General features: G+C 37.5%; 1 protein-coding gene across 2 annotated transcripts in view; it reads left to right on the top strand.

Annotated features, from left to right (window-relative positions):
- Positions 1 to 12586, top strand: part of SENP6 (SUMO specific peptidase 6) — a 75415-nt gene extending 62829 nt beyond the window's left edge. For both annotated transcript variants that reach the window (XM_082047576.1, XM_082047577.1), the window contains 5 exons: positions 1979 to 2082; positions 4225 to 4313; positions 6738 to 6806; positions 6898 to 7048; positions 9983 to 12586. In XM_082047576.1, coding sequence (XP_081903702.1) covers positions 1979 to 2082; positions 4225 to 4313; positions 6738 to 6806; positions 6898 to 7048; positions 9983 to 10192 — 623 coding nt within the window. In that variant the 3' untranslated portion in view covers positions 10193 to 12586. The remainder of the gene's footprint in view (positions 1 to 1978; positions 2083 to 4224; positions 4314 to 6737; positions 6807 to 6897; positions 7049 to 9982) is intronic.
- The last annotated feature ends 1658 nt before the right edge of the window (positions 12587 to 14244 follow it).

The following is a 14244-nucleotide window of genomic DNA, read 5'->3' as shown; positions in this document are numbered from 1 at the left end:
ATCTAAATTTATTCATTTGTGATAACATTGTCACTTTTCCTATAAGGTCTTGGGGGAGCAGGGGGTGTGCATAGGTTTCCTCTTGTTCAAATTTATTTTTCATTTTATGTGTGATTTTTTACTTTTTATGATATTGCTGCTGTATGATATGGTCTCATGTCTTGGATGCTGCTACTGTTATTTGTCTGTAATTAGTCAGAATGTACTTTATGACATGTTTTTGCTAGGATTACATATGTTTTTATGGCCGCATGGTCATTCTATTGCTGACTAAAGCACTCGGACTCTCTTGCTTAGCTGTTGCAGATGATGCACCCTTTCATTAATGCAGATGTTCTTACAGGTCACAGTCCTGGTTTAAGGGTGAGATTCAATTTGAGATTGACACTAAACCTATGTTTAGGCAGAGTAATGGAGTTGTATTGTGTATCTAAACTTCCATTTCAACCCGATGGAAAATGAGGATGTAGTCCTTAGGTTTTCATGCCAGCCTTCAGCTGTTGCTCCAGAAGGGTGTGGGTCTTGACTCTGCCAAATCCATACGTATGTCCTGGATATCCTAGGATATCTCAAAAGACTGCAGGTGCCTCTTTGATAGTATAGTCAGTAAAACCAAGAGACCTCCTTTTCTCATCCTAAAGCAGATATAGAGTAGCTGTTCAGTTGAGTAGTTCTCTGCTCTTATTACGGTCTCCACTTAATGTTGTGAAACCCTAGATGCCTACTATACATGTGAGCCTAAACTTAGATGTCTTGATCTCCAACTAAATCCTGGTTTTGGACTTGTAACTCAGTAGGAGTTGATACCTAAATATCTTTGAAGAAAAAATCCCTTTAATTAATTTAAATATTACCTAATGTATGGATCTGTCGGCAATAAATCATATTAATATATGGCCTACTTCTTGTGCTAAGGTCTTTTCAAAGATACTGAGCAAAACTAATTCCCAAGTTTGTCCCTGTGGAACTCCACTGATAACCTCTTTCCAGTTACTTCAGCTTCTCTGCTGAAGCACTCTTGAATGCAAGTCTTCTCTGTTTTTTCCATTAGCTAGTTCATTGCCCTCTTTAATGTTCTTATAAAAATCTGTTTTTCTTTCATAAGTAATAAGTCCTACAGTGACACCATAACCAATGCTTTTATTTTTGTCATTGTTTAGATAAATAGCCCTTTACTAGGAAAAGTTTTCTGATGAAGATTTCAGGTTTTGCTGGCATGAGATATTAATTTTTCACTTATTTCCGCATAGCTTATTATTTTTTCCCTTCAAAGTCTGTTCTGAAGTCTTGCATGGTTTCTTCCAATGCTGTTTGCCTAGTGATTAAATAAGTAGAGGAGTGAGAGAGTGAGTTTACAGATACTCTTTTGTGTAGCTAACAGTGAAGTTTCACAGGCATCTCTAGGCTGCTGCTCCCAGGAGGGCTGATCCTGCATTCTACCATCCCTAGCAACGTGTTCCCAAGCTGCTTTTTTCCCTTTTACCAGCATGAGTCTTCATATAACTTCACAGTGAATCTGATCAAGGAAATTATTCAAGTTAAATAAAATGTTCAAGTTTAAAAAAAGTTCTCAGTCTGGTCCTCTGTGTGTGGATGTATTTGGTGACATGGAAAGGACTAGCTGAGGATGGGAATGAGTGCTTATATTAGGGATCAAATAAGACTGTCCCTTTTGGCAGCAGTACTAATTTATACTGTTGTAAAGGTTTAATGAAACTACAGCATAATTTCATGGTGGGTTTTAGTTTGGGTCTCTAGATTTTTTTTAGGCCTTTCACAGAATAAGGAACAGTTTCTGCTATGTTACTTAGAAAAAACTTTTCACTTCTGTTTATATGCATGAATAAAATACTATATGGCAGCTGTATCACAGTTATTCTGAGCAATCCTGAGGCAATCTAAAATATTTAAAATGAGTTTGGTTTCAATGATGACATAGTATTTGATGTTTAAATATACTGCTGTCTGATTGATACAGATGGATTGCACAAAATCAGGCTAAACTACAGCGAAGACTCAGCTGATGGCAGTAAACTAAATGAAGATGAGCTTATAGATTTTTCTGAAGACCAAGATAACCAGGTAAATAATTCAGCAATTGTATTTAGGAAATATGAACTGTTGTGTTGTATTTTGAATGGGCAGCTTAAAAGCAGTGTAAATGTGCATTATCTAAAGCTAGTTATCTTTTCAATTGTCAAATCCAAAGCACTGGATACCTATAAAAATTTGCAAATTAGCTCTCAGGAGAGGATTGTCCATTTGTTCATTCAGTTGTTTAATAGGAAACTGCTGTACTGGTCCTGCATTTCATTTTGTGAGCCTTTTGCATAGTAAAAGTATTGCACAACTATTTTAGTGGAAACTCTGAAGGTAAACACATTTCTGTCTCTGTTCTCCCCCAGCCCCATATTTATCTACCAGACCCAGGAACAAGTTACTCTCCTTTCAGCTGCATTTCCTAGACATAAGCAGACACCTTTATATAAGTAGGTTCTATTCTGCTGTTTTGTTTCATTGGTGGTTCTCCAAATCAAATTTAAACAGTATGGATTTATAATCAAGTGGTGTTCTTGTTCAGAGTGGAAGACGTTTAGATTTTAGAGCTGTGGAAAGACTGATCATTAAAATGTCCTTTACTGACTCAGTACTGGGTATGTGGGCATTATTCCATAGCCCTGTTGCTTCTACAGTGTAAATTCAATGTGAGCAAACTGGAGTTACACATTTACTCTTCCTAATCAGAACTCCTGTTCATGTTCCAGGTAGATGACTCCAAGTTGTCGAAATAAAGAATCTGAGCCTATCAAATTCTAGGAATTAGCTATTTTTCACCTTTGAGTCTAGAACAAACAGTTGTTTTCCAAAGTCTGCAGCTATTTGTGAGGTCTTCCAAATAGTATGTATATGTGCACACACCTATAAAAGCTCCAGTTTATGTTGAAACATAACTATGCTTTTCACACAGACTCAGCCCACCTCTCCTGTCATGACACTTGCCCAAACGTTCTGTGATTCTCACCTGATGGAAGTGCCTTTCTGTCTGTTTGGTAGCAGTAGAGTTCCCTGAAGATGAAGAATGAGTAGTAGAGTGTTTCCAATCTGAAGTGCGTGGCATGAGGCAGGGAAGAAAGCACATGACCAGCTATGGTCCTTGAGAAGAGGAGAAGATGCCGAGTTCCCTGGTTGCAGTGTAGCTTAGAACTTTACTCAGGCTGAAGCTGTTGCCGATATCTTCTACAATGGATAAAGCAAGTATAGAAATGCTAGACCATGACAAGCTGAGTGCACCTTCACATCTGCCAAAAATGGAGTTGAGGCTGCAACAGAAACAAGTGTATTAGCAACTAGGTAGCAGTTTCTAATATGATAACATCTTCATGGTGTAGAATGAGGGTTTTGTTCATAGGATCCTGAATGTTAGTGAAGTGTACATAATTCTTTATCAAATATTTCACAAATCATGCTTATACGGGGGTTCCCATTTTTGGAAAGCATCTCTTTCCCTGTAATGCAATGGTCTGTGGTAGCGATAGTGAATTCAGAAGAAGGATAAGAAACAGTGGATCTCTCTGATATTTTTAGATACAATAACCTAGTGGTTTTGTTTATAAGACTTCCATATCCTTCACAGCAATCAATATTGAAATCAAAAGGTTAAAGGATATTCCTAGATGTGTGGCATGACTGTTTCTGCAGCCCATGATACATAACATCATGGCAGTTTAATTTCCCTTGCCCTAAGAACCAATTTGGTGCATTCTGAAGCAAAGTTCAAATTTTACGTCTGAGTTCATTGCAGATTTTGTCTCATTTCATCTACAAGATAACATACGTGAAACAGCCAACAACTTTATAGTAATAATTAGGAAAGGAAAGTATCAATAATATGGATTGTAACTAAATACTGGAGATGCACCTCTTTTAAGCCAGCAATGCTTTAAAAATGTCAGTTGCAGCTTTTTTCTAGTTTCAGCCGTCGTTAAGTAAATAGCACCATTCACTCCGTGTTGTTCCAGCATGGATTTGAGAAGCCGTGTGACTAGAAGTTGGTAATGCAAACTTTACAAATAATGAATAGTTTCAGATTAAAGCTAACACTTCTTTATTAAACCTATGTTATTGGTTTTGAATAAAAATGGTAAGTATAGCAATAATTTATTTTGCATCTGTTTGAAAAACAGTGTTAGCTTTTAAATACCTGTAAACATGTTGCTTCTGTAGGATGACAGTAGTGATGATGGTGGCCTTGTAGATGATAACTGTAATTCAGAAATGGGACAGTGGCACCTGAAGCCTACTATCTGCAAACAGTAAGTATTAAAACAGTTAAAATGGAGATTTCATAAAGGTGTATGAAATGTGAAAGTAATTATGGGAAAGGGCCATAGATTGATCTTCAAACACCTTAATCAGCAGGTTATTAGTGTTTGAGAACTTTATACTTTGTAGTATCATCTTCAGTGAGCAGAAAATTTAATGAATGAAACTACTAGTGAAATAATAGCTTTTGTTTCCTCTTAAGCCTGTATGCTGCTTCAGGTAGATGAAGGTTGTTTCTTTAAATAAGGGTGTTCTTTGATATCTTGCACTTAGATTCCTGCAAAAAGAAGGTACAGAAGCATGTTCAAATGTATCCTTCTGTATTAAAAAGCAGATTAATGTCCTAACTGAAAATAATTAAACTAATACTAAAGAAAACCTTTGTCACCACTCAAATTAGTACAGGAAAATGAGAATCATTATTAGCTGCCCTCATTTTTTACTGAAAGTGTTCTAGCTGTTTCTCTTTATTGTCTCTTTCTGTTCTTAGTATTACTCTTTTTTTCTCTAATAGAGTGTTCCACAGTGCTAAACTGTTACTTTTTTTAAATTTTTTACCTGGCTTATATTTGAAAACTTAAAATTTTTGTTGTTGTTGTTTGAAACCCTGAAATTATTTCTTAATAGTCATTGACTGCAGTTTTTTGTATTTTGGTGTGACAGAAATGTATGATTCCAAATCCAGAAATACCGTTACTAGTATTGCTGTCTTGACAGTTTCCTTTGTATTTTTTCATGAACTGTTTATCCATTTTTATATTTCCTTCTTTGTGAATATAATGGTTACTACAAAGGTGAAGGCTTTCACAATACAATCTTATGGTGCAGAATAAAATTATATGGTTTTATGTTATAGGGAATCTGTATGAATTATTCTTACTACGTTTTCATGAAGGGGTAAAAATCCATCTGTGTTGTGAATTTTAAGAAGAGTTATGAGCTCCTGATTATACCTTGTCTAAATTTGTCCCATTCTGGTAATGGATTATCTGTACATAATACGTTCCATCAGACTATATTTTAATCCAAACATGAAATTTTATGAGATATTTGACACTTAGGCATCAGAAGTCATTGAGGGCACTTAAATACTTTATTATTAGCATATTTTTAAATTATTTCTACATGAAAAAGAAGATGACCTTGTAAAAACTTTCACTTGTCACCCACCCTCCTAAAGTACTGGATTGTGCATTTTTAAAGAGCATTGCCTATATAAAGAATTATTTTATCAGAAATCAGAGAAAGTAGAATTAAAAGCAAGCATTATTGAAGTGATTATATGCTTATGCGAGAAAAATTGCATACATGTAAAATAATTTTAAAAATTTAAGTCTATACCTAAATGCTTACAGATATTTTGTCTGATTTTCCTAGTCTGCAGTTTCTATAAAGGATGCCTTGTGCGATGAACGCATATGTGTTATTGGTAGGAAAGAGAAAGCAGAGCTTTGTGAAAAGTAATTTGCTGCCTATTTATCCCTCAAAATACATCATGCATCTAATGCTGAGTTTCTGAACTCGCTTTACTGTATAAATCCAGCTGTTGTATATAAGGTGGCTGATAGGATCATTATGGTTATAAGTACTGCAAAACTGGTGGTATCGTCTAGAGCAGGGGTGTCAAACTCATTTTCACCAGGGGCCACATCAGCCTTGCAGCTGCCTTCCAAGGGCCGAATGTAATTTTTGGAGTCCTACATTTATATGGTCCTAAAACTACATTGGGCCTTTGGAAGGCAACCGCGAGGCTGATGTGGCCCCTGGTGAAAATGAGTTTGACACCCCTGCTCTAGATCAAGTGATAGGATGTAAGCATCTGAGGTGTGCAGCAGTGTTCATGCAGACTTGGTTCTTCAGAAAATGTGTGTGTATGGATACGTTATTTTTTAAAGTATATCAAATAGGGTAGGTGTGTGTTTTGTGGATAACCGTCAGGTAGATTTCAGATTGATTGGCTGGAATCGCTTCTGGAACATGCATACCTAGCGTTGGCTTGGGTACTGTGGACTGTCCCGTCTGTCCTCAGGCTGCCCCTCCAGAAGGATGTTTATGGGTTCTTAGCCTTACTTTTTAGTCTCTTGCCAGTGTCCCAGACACCTTGTGCTACACTACACACCTGAGGGGGCTTTAGGCAATTAGACTTTGCCTATAAAAAATGCTTTCAGTCTGACAGTACTATAAGTGCTTTCCTAAGTTCTCTGTACTTGGTATATGCTTAAATCTAAAGATAACTTTGCATTTTGCTATCCCAATTAGAGGATTATAGCAGTGCTGTCAAAATGTCATAATATTGATCTAGTTTTGTTCAGTGTCATGCCACAAATTACTTCACAGCTAGCTAGCTGTGTAACATTGTGTTTTCGAAGCTGCTGCAAAAATATTGTGTGTTTAAAAACTGTGTTCTCTCTTAGGCCCTGCATTTTGCTTATGGACTCACTGAGAGGCCCTTCCCGCTCAAATGTTGTGAAAACACTAAGGGAGTAAGTTTCACATCTGGGGTTTGGGGTGGGTTTTTTTTTCAAAATTCTGCAAGAAAACAAAAGTTTTAATTTGCATGGTCTTTAATCATAGGTATTTAGAGGTGGAATGGGAAGTCAGGAAAGGCAACAAAAGAAGCTTTTCCAAAGAAGTCATGAAAGGTTCCAACCCTAAAGTGCCACAACAGAACAACTTCAGTGATTGCGGAGTGTACATACTGCAGTATGTGGAGAGCTTTTTTGAGGTATGTATGCCTGCTTGTGTAACTGTTTTGTCTCCCGTGGCAGTCAAATATGGGCTATTAGAATTATTAGTTATAAAAGTCTGTCTAGTGTAGCTCTTATAGCTATTTATTAGATCATGCATTCTAAATTAATTTAAACATTGACTTACATAATAATGAATACTTTTTGGAAAATGAACGAATTATCATTATTATCTACACATATGTACCAGAAATCGGAAGCCATGGAATTTTCTGAGAAAATGTTAAGAAAATATATTTAAAATCTTCCTGTATGTTCTTACAGAGCATACCCTTTAAAATTACCTGGTAAGAATTGAGTTCTAAATGTAAACTAAAGATGTTTTACAAAAAGCTTGTTCTTTTTCTCTAAGAACTGTGACTCGGGATATACTCATCATTACACCACCACTAGCTTAAACTTTTTTTACTTGCATGAAAACATGGAAGTGGAGTCATTACAACTAAAGGTCAAATCTTGATTCCATGGAAGAAATTGGTTAAATGCCTACTTTAACTGCCGTAGCCTTCAAGTTACAGTTCCTTTCACAAGCAGAAGGAGTAGCACCCTCAAGTTTGGGTTGGGAGAAGAAATAGTCAAATAAGATACTGCTTGCCTGCACGGGACACTGACTCTGTTTACAGTCCATAGTGCTTTAGAGCACTGCTCCTAAATTCTCCTGTAACAAACCTTTCCTGAGAAAGCTGCTGGTTTCTTCTCCATTTCTCCTCCCTCCCCTTGTTCATACTTTGTATGAGAGCATTTAGGCTTTAGCAGAGTGCATTTATGCAAAATAAAGCCCAAACACATGATATGCTTTTGCTTTATTAATGAGCCCTTGAGAGCTTAAAACCATCCTTGAGTACTTCTTGTTTTGCACACAGGGGATATGAGGAGAAACCAAGTTTTAATAATCTTGGCCCCTCCTTTTTGCAAACTGCTGAATTACATCAGGCTGAATCCCTTCTCCTGCCTGGTCTTGCACTATGGAGCAGCTTTGTCTGCCGAGGAACAGGGCTGACACGTAGAAATGTCAGAGGGCAAATCACAGAGTATGCTCAGAAGTAACACTAGTGGAAAAGGAAAACCTGTACTGGCTGTGCAGTACTTGACTGTCTTACAGCTATTGAGCTACTAATTTCAGCTGCTAATGTATTAGAGAAATGTACAAAGTCTCACTGTTTTCAGCAGCTGTACAAACTGAATGGGGAGTGCATGGGGAGGGGTGCTTAATTTGATTTTAGTGGACTATTCAGGCAGATCTTTTTCTTCTTTGTGGATTTATTTCAAATATCTTCTTTTTAATAAGAAGGGTTGAAATCATGATGTGTATTTTTTAGAACCAAGACTCATTTGACAGGCTAGGTAGTGTAATAAGGTGCATACCTGTCAGTTGTCACAGCAAGCACTTCTTCAGTCCTCCCTTAACACCGTGCCTGTTCAGAGTTGCCCTTCGGCCCATGAGGGACAACTCTGAGCTGCAAAATGCGTGGCCCCCAGTTTCCCTTGGGGGTCTTGTGGGGGCCGGGTTATCCGGGCTGCCCGGGCCGCGGCTGCCACCGCCAGGGGCCGCCGTGGTGCCGCCTGCGGCGCTGCCGGGCCGGGCGGCCCTCGGGCAGGATCCGACCGCGGACACCGGTGGGCTCTGACCGGGGACACGGCCGCCCAACCTCTTAAAAGCCTCTACAGCGGGAACTGGGGTACTGATGGTGCTGTCACTTGGCGGTGAAAGAACTTGCAAAGCAAGAAGGAAGCTCCGAGGCAACAGGATACAAGCACAACTGGCTTCCCACCCATGTCCCTGCTTTTCTTCTTCCCCAAACTGAACAACAAAAAGCCCCACTTAAGGCTATGTTCAGGTTAATTTGAAATATCTTTCTATTGTTGGTAACCACACTAATTAGTGTTCTTACTCCTTTGTCTGGCCTATTTTATAACTGTGGAAAACATATTCAGATTTTGTTTAAGGTGTTCAGCATCTTTGGTGTCATTCTTCTGAAACCTACCTACTGCTGCTCTTGGGTAGCTTCATTGGCAAAGTCAGTTCAACTTGGGTTTTTTTAATTGCCATATTACCTAGTTGATGTTCTGTTTGGATGTGGAGTAATGTTGCTACTGCAGCATCAGGCATTGACATGTTCCTGTGTCAAATGTCACTATTTTTTCCCATGTAGCCTTGATAGTGCTAGCTCAATGGATTAATGTAATTTACTCTTAAATAACCCTGTTAATGATGTAAACTGGAATACACAAAAAGAGAAATTTCAAAGAAAACACTATTCCACAAATAATTGCTTGGTGAGGGTGAAATTGTTTTAGAGTGTCACAGAAGTGGCATAGATAATGTCTCATAATAATAATTCTCTTAATTCTTTGGAGAAATGACCTCTAGCAAGAGAACAGAATGTAAGTATAAAAAGGGCTGGCAGTAGCCAGGGACTTTTCACAGGCCCTGTTTTTTAGGGTGAAATGTAAAAAAACCTGACTTTTCTAGTTGGCTGTAGTCCTAAAGGTATTTATAAGAACAAGAGTATTTAGCAATGGATTCCTAATCAGCTCTAGATTTTCGTGCTAGTCATCCTTAAGAAATATTATATCATTACAATAGTTTTATAATTTTCTCTCTTTTTTTTTTTTTAAATTAGAACAATTTTATATGTTTATGCAGTCAAATGCTTTGTCTAAAAGATGTAGCAAACAGAGTAGATTATTTGGGCACTTTTATAACCAAACTGATCTGAATGAATGTTACTCAATAGCATACTGAATGAAGTTCGATTTTTACCTTAATTACAAAACACACAGATGGTAGACATTTTGTTCCATACTGATGGAATGAGGTGAGGAAGAATGTGCTTTACCCCACTACAGTTGTCTCCTGTCTTTTAGGTTATAACTCCTTACTGTAATATCCAAATGACCTTTCTTTTCAGAATCCCATTCTGAGCTTTGAGCTACCAATGAACTTAACAGACTGGTTTCCGCGCCCAAGAATGAAAACCAAAAGAGAAGAAATACAAAAAATAATCCTGAAGCTGCAGGAACAGCAGAACAAGGAAAAGAAGGGACAAAAGGACCCAAGTTCAGTTGAAAGATCTTTGCAGGAAAAAACAGAACAACTTCTCAACAGCAGCTCAGAGTGAATGTTGTATCTGTTGCATGTTAGCTCCACAGTCAAAACTAAAATATACATTTTTGTCTGCCCAGACTAAAGATTTGGCGTATTCTCTGCTCAAAGTTCCTTGGGAATGTTTAATGCCTGTATAAATGTGTGTCATAAAATGATTTAATTCCCACAAAGATGTGTATTAAGTAAGCAAGTCTGTACATATGTTAATGAGGCCAACTTTTTCAGCATTTGTAATTACTTTTTTTCCACTTGTTAGGGAGCTTTTGTTATGTATTTCTGTTAATAGAACTTAAATAGCAACTTCTAAACATAAAGCAAATAAAGAAATATTTATAGGATAAAATGGTTAACTTTTTCTTTTTCAGTAAAGTTATAATGTCACAGGCTTAAGTAACACATAGGAAATGATTTGGTAGTGTGATAATTCATCTTTTGACCCTATTTAGTTGCCCCTTTACAAGATTATTCTGCTTGCGCTACAAAAAATAAAATGGGTGTCTCAATGTACCGTGGCCTCAGAGAGGGTGATTCCCATCCTCCCAGTATCTAAGTGTAAGCAGTGTAATAGTTAATAGGACTGCTTCAGATTTGGGGTTTTAAAAGATATGCGTTGCAATTAAAATTCCACCCTTGCTTTAGTGGGACAGGCTAGGAAAAGGGGGAGAATGCTCTTTGACCAGAGATTACTATTCAACCAATATTATAACAGTGGTTTCAATGAAGTGATCTTGAGTGATACTATTAAATCATATTTTGTGGATCCCAGTTGTTGTACAGGTGTATTTTGAGACTTTCTTCATTATAAAATTGTATTTTGGTAAGTGTACTTGGAATAGCAGATTGCCCACGTTACATTTTCTATGTTACAATTCTGAATGTTACATTCATATGTGCTTTATCTAAGTAATGAACATTTAAAAAGAAAAAAGTGTATGATTACTATTTTTTGTAATATTCACGCAAAAAACCAAAATACCAGTGTTCATTGCTTGCTTGTTTGTTCTTGGCTTTAGGTAGCATCAGACTAATGTTGGGATTTGTTTAGATATCTCCAGTGTATTTTGATTTCACAACAATCTAAAATGCCATTATTGCTTAAACTGCAAATGTAGCCTTTTTGCCTTGTTGCACAAAGGCTTTGGTAGTCAAATGAGGAAAGTAAGAGATGTTTTGTGCAAGGATATATATATCTCCAGTCTTCTAATATAGATATCTTTGAAGGGAACCAGAACTGTCTTTCCCAGGAAGGAATCTTGTGGGGAAAAGAAAGACCTTTTATCCCTACTTGCAGATAATATTTTCTCTCCTGACTTTTCTGCTGAAAATGTCATTTGCCATTCCCACCTCCCAAAGAGAAGCAGCAGAGAATTAATGAGCTGACCTCTGTGTCCCCAGAGATCAGTTTTTATACACCAGATCAAGTCTAACCCAGTACTTCAGGTTCATTGTTGCCAAACCCTGAAGACGTGGCTGCTAATGACGTTACTGCCAGGGCATTTCTGCACCGATGACTCTGGCTGTGAAACCCTCTGTTTAGGAGGGGGTTCACTCACCAAGGCAGTGATTGCACATAGAAGAACACAACCATGAGCTGCTCATCTTTTGCGTAGGTAACCCCAGGGATTTGGGGGAGTTGTTCATTCCCTCATCTCTTTATTCTTGCATTGACCCTGGGCCCCATGGAGAATATGTAAGCACCATATATATATATATGTTATTTTATGTTAGAGGTAACTCCTATACAGGTTTCTTGCTGGAAGTACATGGGGGTATCTTCTGGACTACAAATTAAATATGAAATGCTCACACCTCCAAGCTGTTTCCTCCGTCAAGTTTATCCAGTATTCTTGCCGTTGTTGGGGAAAATCTGTGAAGAAGTATTTTTGAATTGTTTTCCTGAAGGGTCTTGTGTATCTGGCTTTAGTGCAACTGACATACTGGAATAGTAGTTTATACAAATGCAAGTAAATCAGTGATGGCTTGTAGAGAAGGAAAATAATTTCTTGGAAATACATAGACGAGACAATTGCAAATAGAATGTATTCCTTCCCAGTCTAGTCTTTCCCAATGGTATGTTCTAATTATATGGAATATATCCAAATTTGATCAATATAATAGTTTTCTTTTTTCTAACGTTTGTGATGCAGGTTCATAATTTGATGCTGTAGAACTATTTGGAACTATTTGGTTCTCTTGCTAGGAATGACCTGGTGCTTCCTCCTGTTCCGTCCTCTTTCCTGTCCCCCCCTTCTTCCTCTCTCCCCTTTTTCAAAGCTGTGAAGAAAGTGTTTTATTATCATTTAATGTTAAAGGTCTTGAGATTTTCAGTCGTAAACAGCAAGCTAATACACATGTCAAATATAGGAAAGTTATTTTTTTAATAAAATGTGATGTTAATAGAAAAAAACCCACAGAATTAAGAATGAGTTATTTAAAACCTTACTGACTTGATTTGAAAAGCTCACTACCGCATGTACTTGTTAGGTATTTGTTCTTAACGTAATGGTCCAACTATGCTACAGTGTTTCACAATTCACTGTTTCACCAGTGAATTCTCGGAATCGGATTTATTCAGTGGAAGGTAGTGGAGTGAGAACATGACAACACCTACACTGAGGAAAGTAAAAGTTGTTGTATATTTCCTTATAAGATTTAAGACCGCAAACGCTTTAAGAACAGCATGACTGTATTTGCAGTGTAAGGTATCAGATGGCTACCTAATTAAATGTATTTGTTTGTATTGTTTTTCACATCAGGTGGAATAACAGTTAAGAATTCTTATAAAAGTTTTAGATTACTCAGCATAAAAAATGCATGTACTTCTGGTGCACGTTTGCAGGATAGCTGCAAACGCAGAAGAGAGATCTAAGTAGTCCCTTGTGACATTCCTATTTTTCTTGCTTAAGAAACTGAACACACTCTTTAAAGACCGGAGACTTCAAACAGAAGAACTGCGGTGGCGATTTTTGAGGTTGCACTGCATTCTCATTTTGGAATAATCTAACTTCTAAAACATTCAGTAAAGAAAGAGTTGAAAAATCAAGCAAACTTTCCACCATTATGAGAAAACCACACTGATTTTTTTTAATGTTCTGCATAGCAAATGAGTAAAGCAGAAGCAGCAGCTTTTGCATGTATGACTTTTAACTCCTGTTAACATAGTTCCTCTGGAAATTGGAGTGAACTACTAGACTTTTCTGATTAACAAGCTGCAGCAGTTTCCTTACTTAACCAATCCACTGTAATTCTTTACTCAGATTTTTAAATAGAACGTGGTTCCAGTCACTGGTTAAAGCTTTGCATTACCCTTAGTAATGATACTTGTGTTTTAGCATGTGAGCAGTAGAAGTAGCTGTAAAGGTGCTTGTTCTTTGAAGTCCTCATTCTTGGGGCCACAATGATGAGAGGTAATGGAGCCTGGACAAAGTATTTAATTTTGTTTTGGTGTCACACTTTTTATACCCCTGAAGAACTGCTGTGCAGTGACTTGGGTTCACAAAGGTACTTCATGTCTCCAAGTCTTTTGACTCTTTCTGTATACTTCTGGAAATCAAAGGGGAGCTGATGTTACAAACTACAACTTTGAAACAGTAGGAGTGAGGTAACAGCCATTTTGCTTATCCTTCACCCCTTTATTTTTAAACCAAATCCTTTCTGCATAAGTCATGCCTGCGCAAAGATGTGATGAAAGATGTCTGGTTTGTAGGCTCCTGCCTGGTTAAGTGAGGATGTAATTTGGAAAGGGACTGTTGTCTCTGTTGTGGTCTGTTGTAGTTTTCTGACAGGGTAGATTTTGCTTGCTTGTAACAAATTTGCATGTGGACTCATGCAGACCTGTGGTTACAAAAGGAAACTTGCTCATGTCCACCATACCTTAGGCATTCTTTATTCAGTCGTGCGAGTAATTGCTAGCCGCAGCCTAGATTCAAACAACCAGGCTGTTTCTTTACTAGATCCATTTTTAATTTTTTTTCCAAAGTGTCCTAGTTGATGTTCTTGGGGGAGAGTAAACAGCGCTAGTTGTGATGCATGCTGCATATCTTTTAACTTGTTTCCCTCATCTTT

The sequence above is a fragment of the Streptopelia decaocto genome (genome assembly GCF_964273445.1).
Source record: "Streptopelia decaocto genome assembly, chromosome: 3".
Taxonomy (NCBI): domain Eukaryota; kingdom Metazoa; phylum Chordata; class Aves; order Columbiformes; family Columbidae; genus Streptopelia; species Streptopelia decaocto.
The sequence above is the reverse complement of the archived record's forward strand: the minus strand, read 5'-3'. Positions and strand labels throughout refer to the sequence as shown.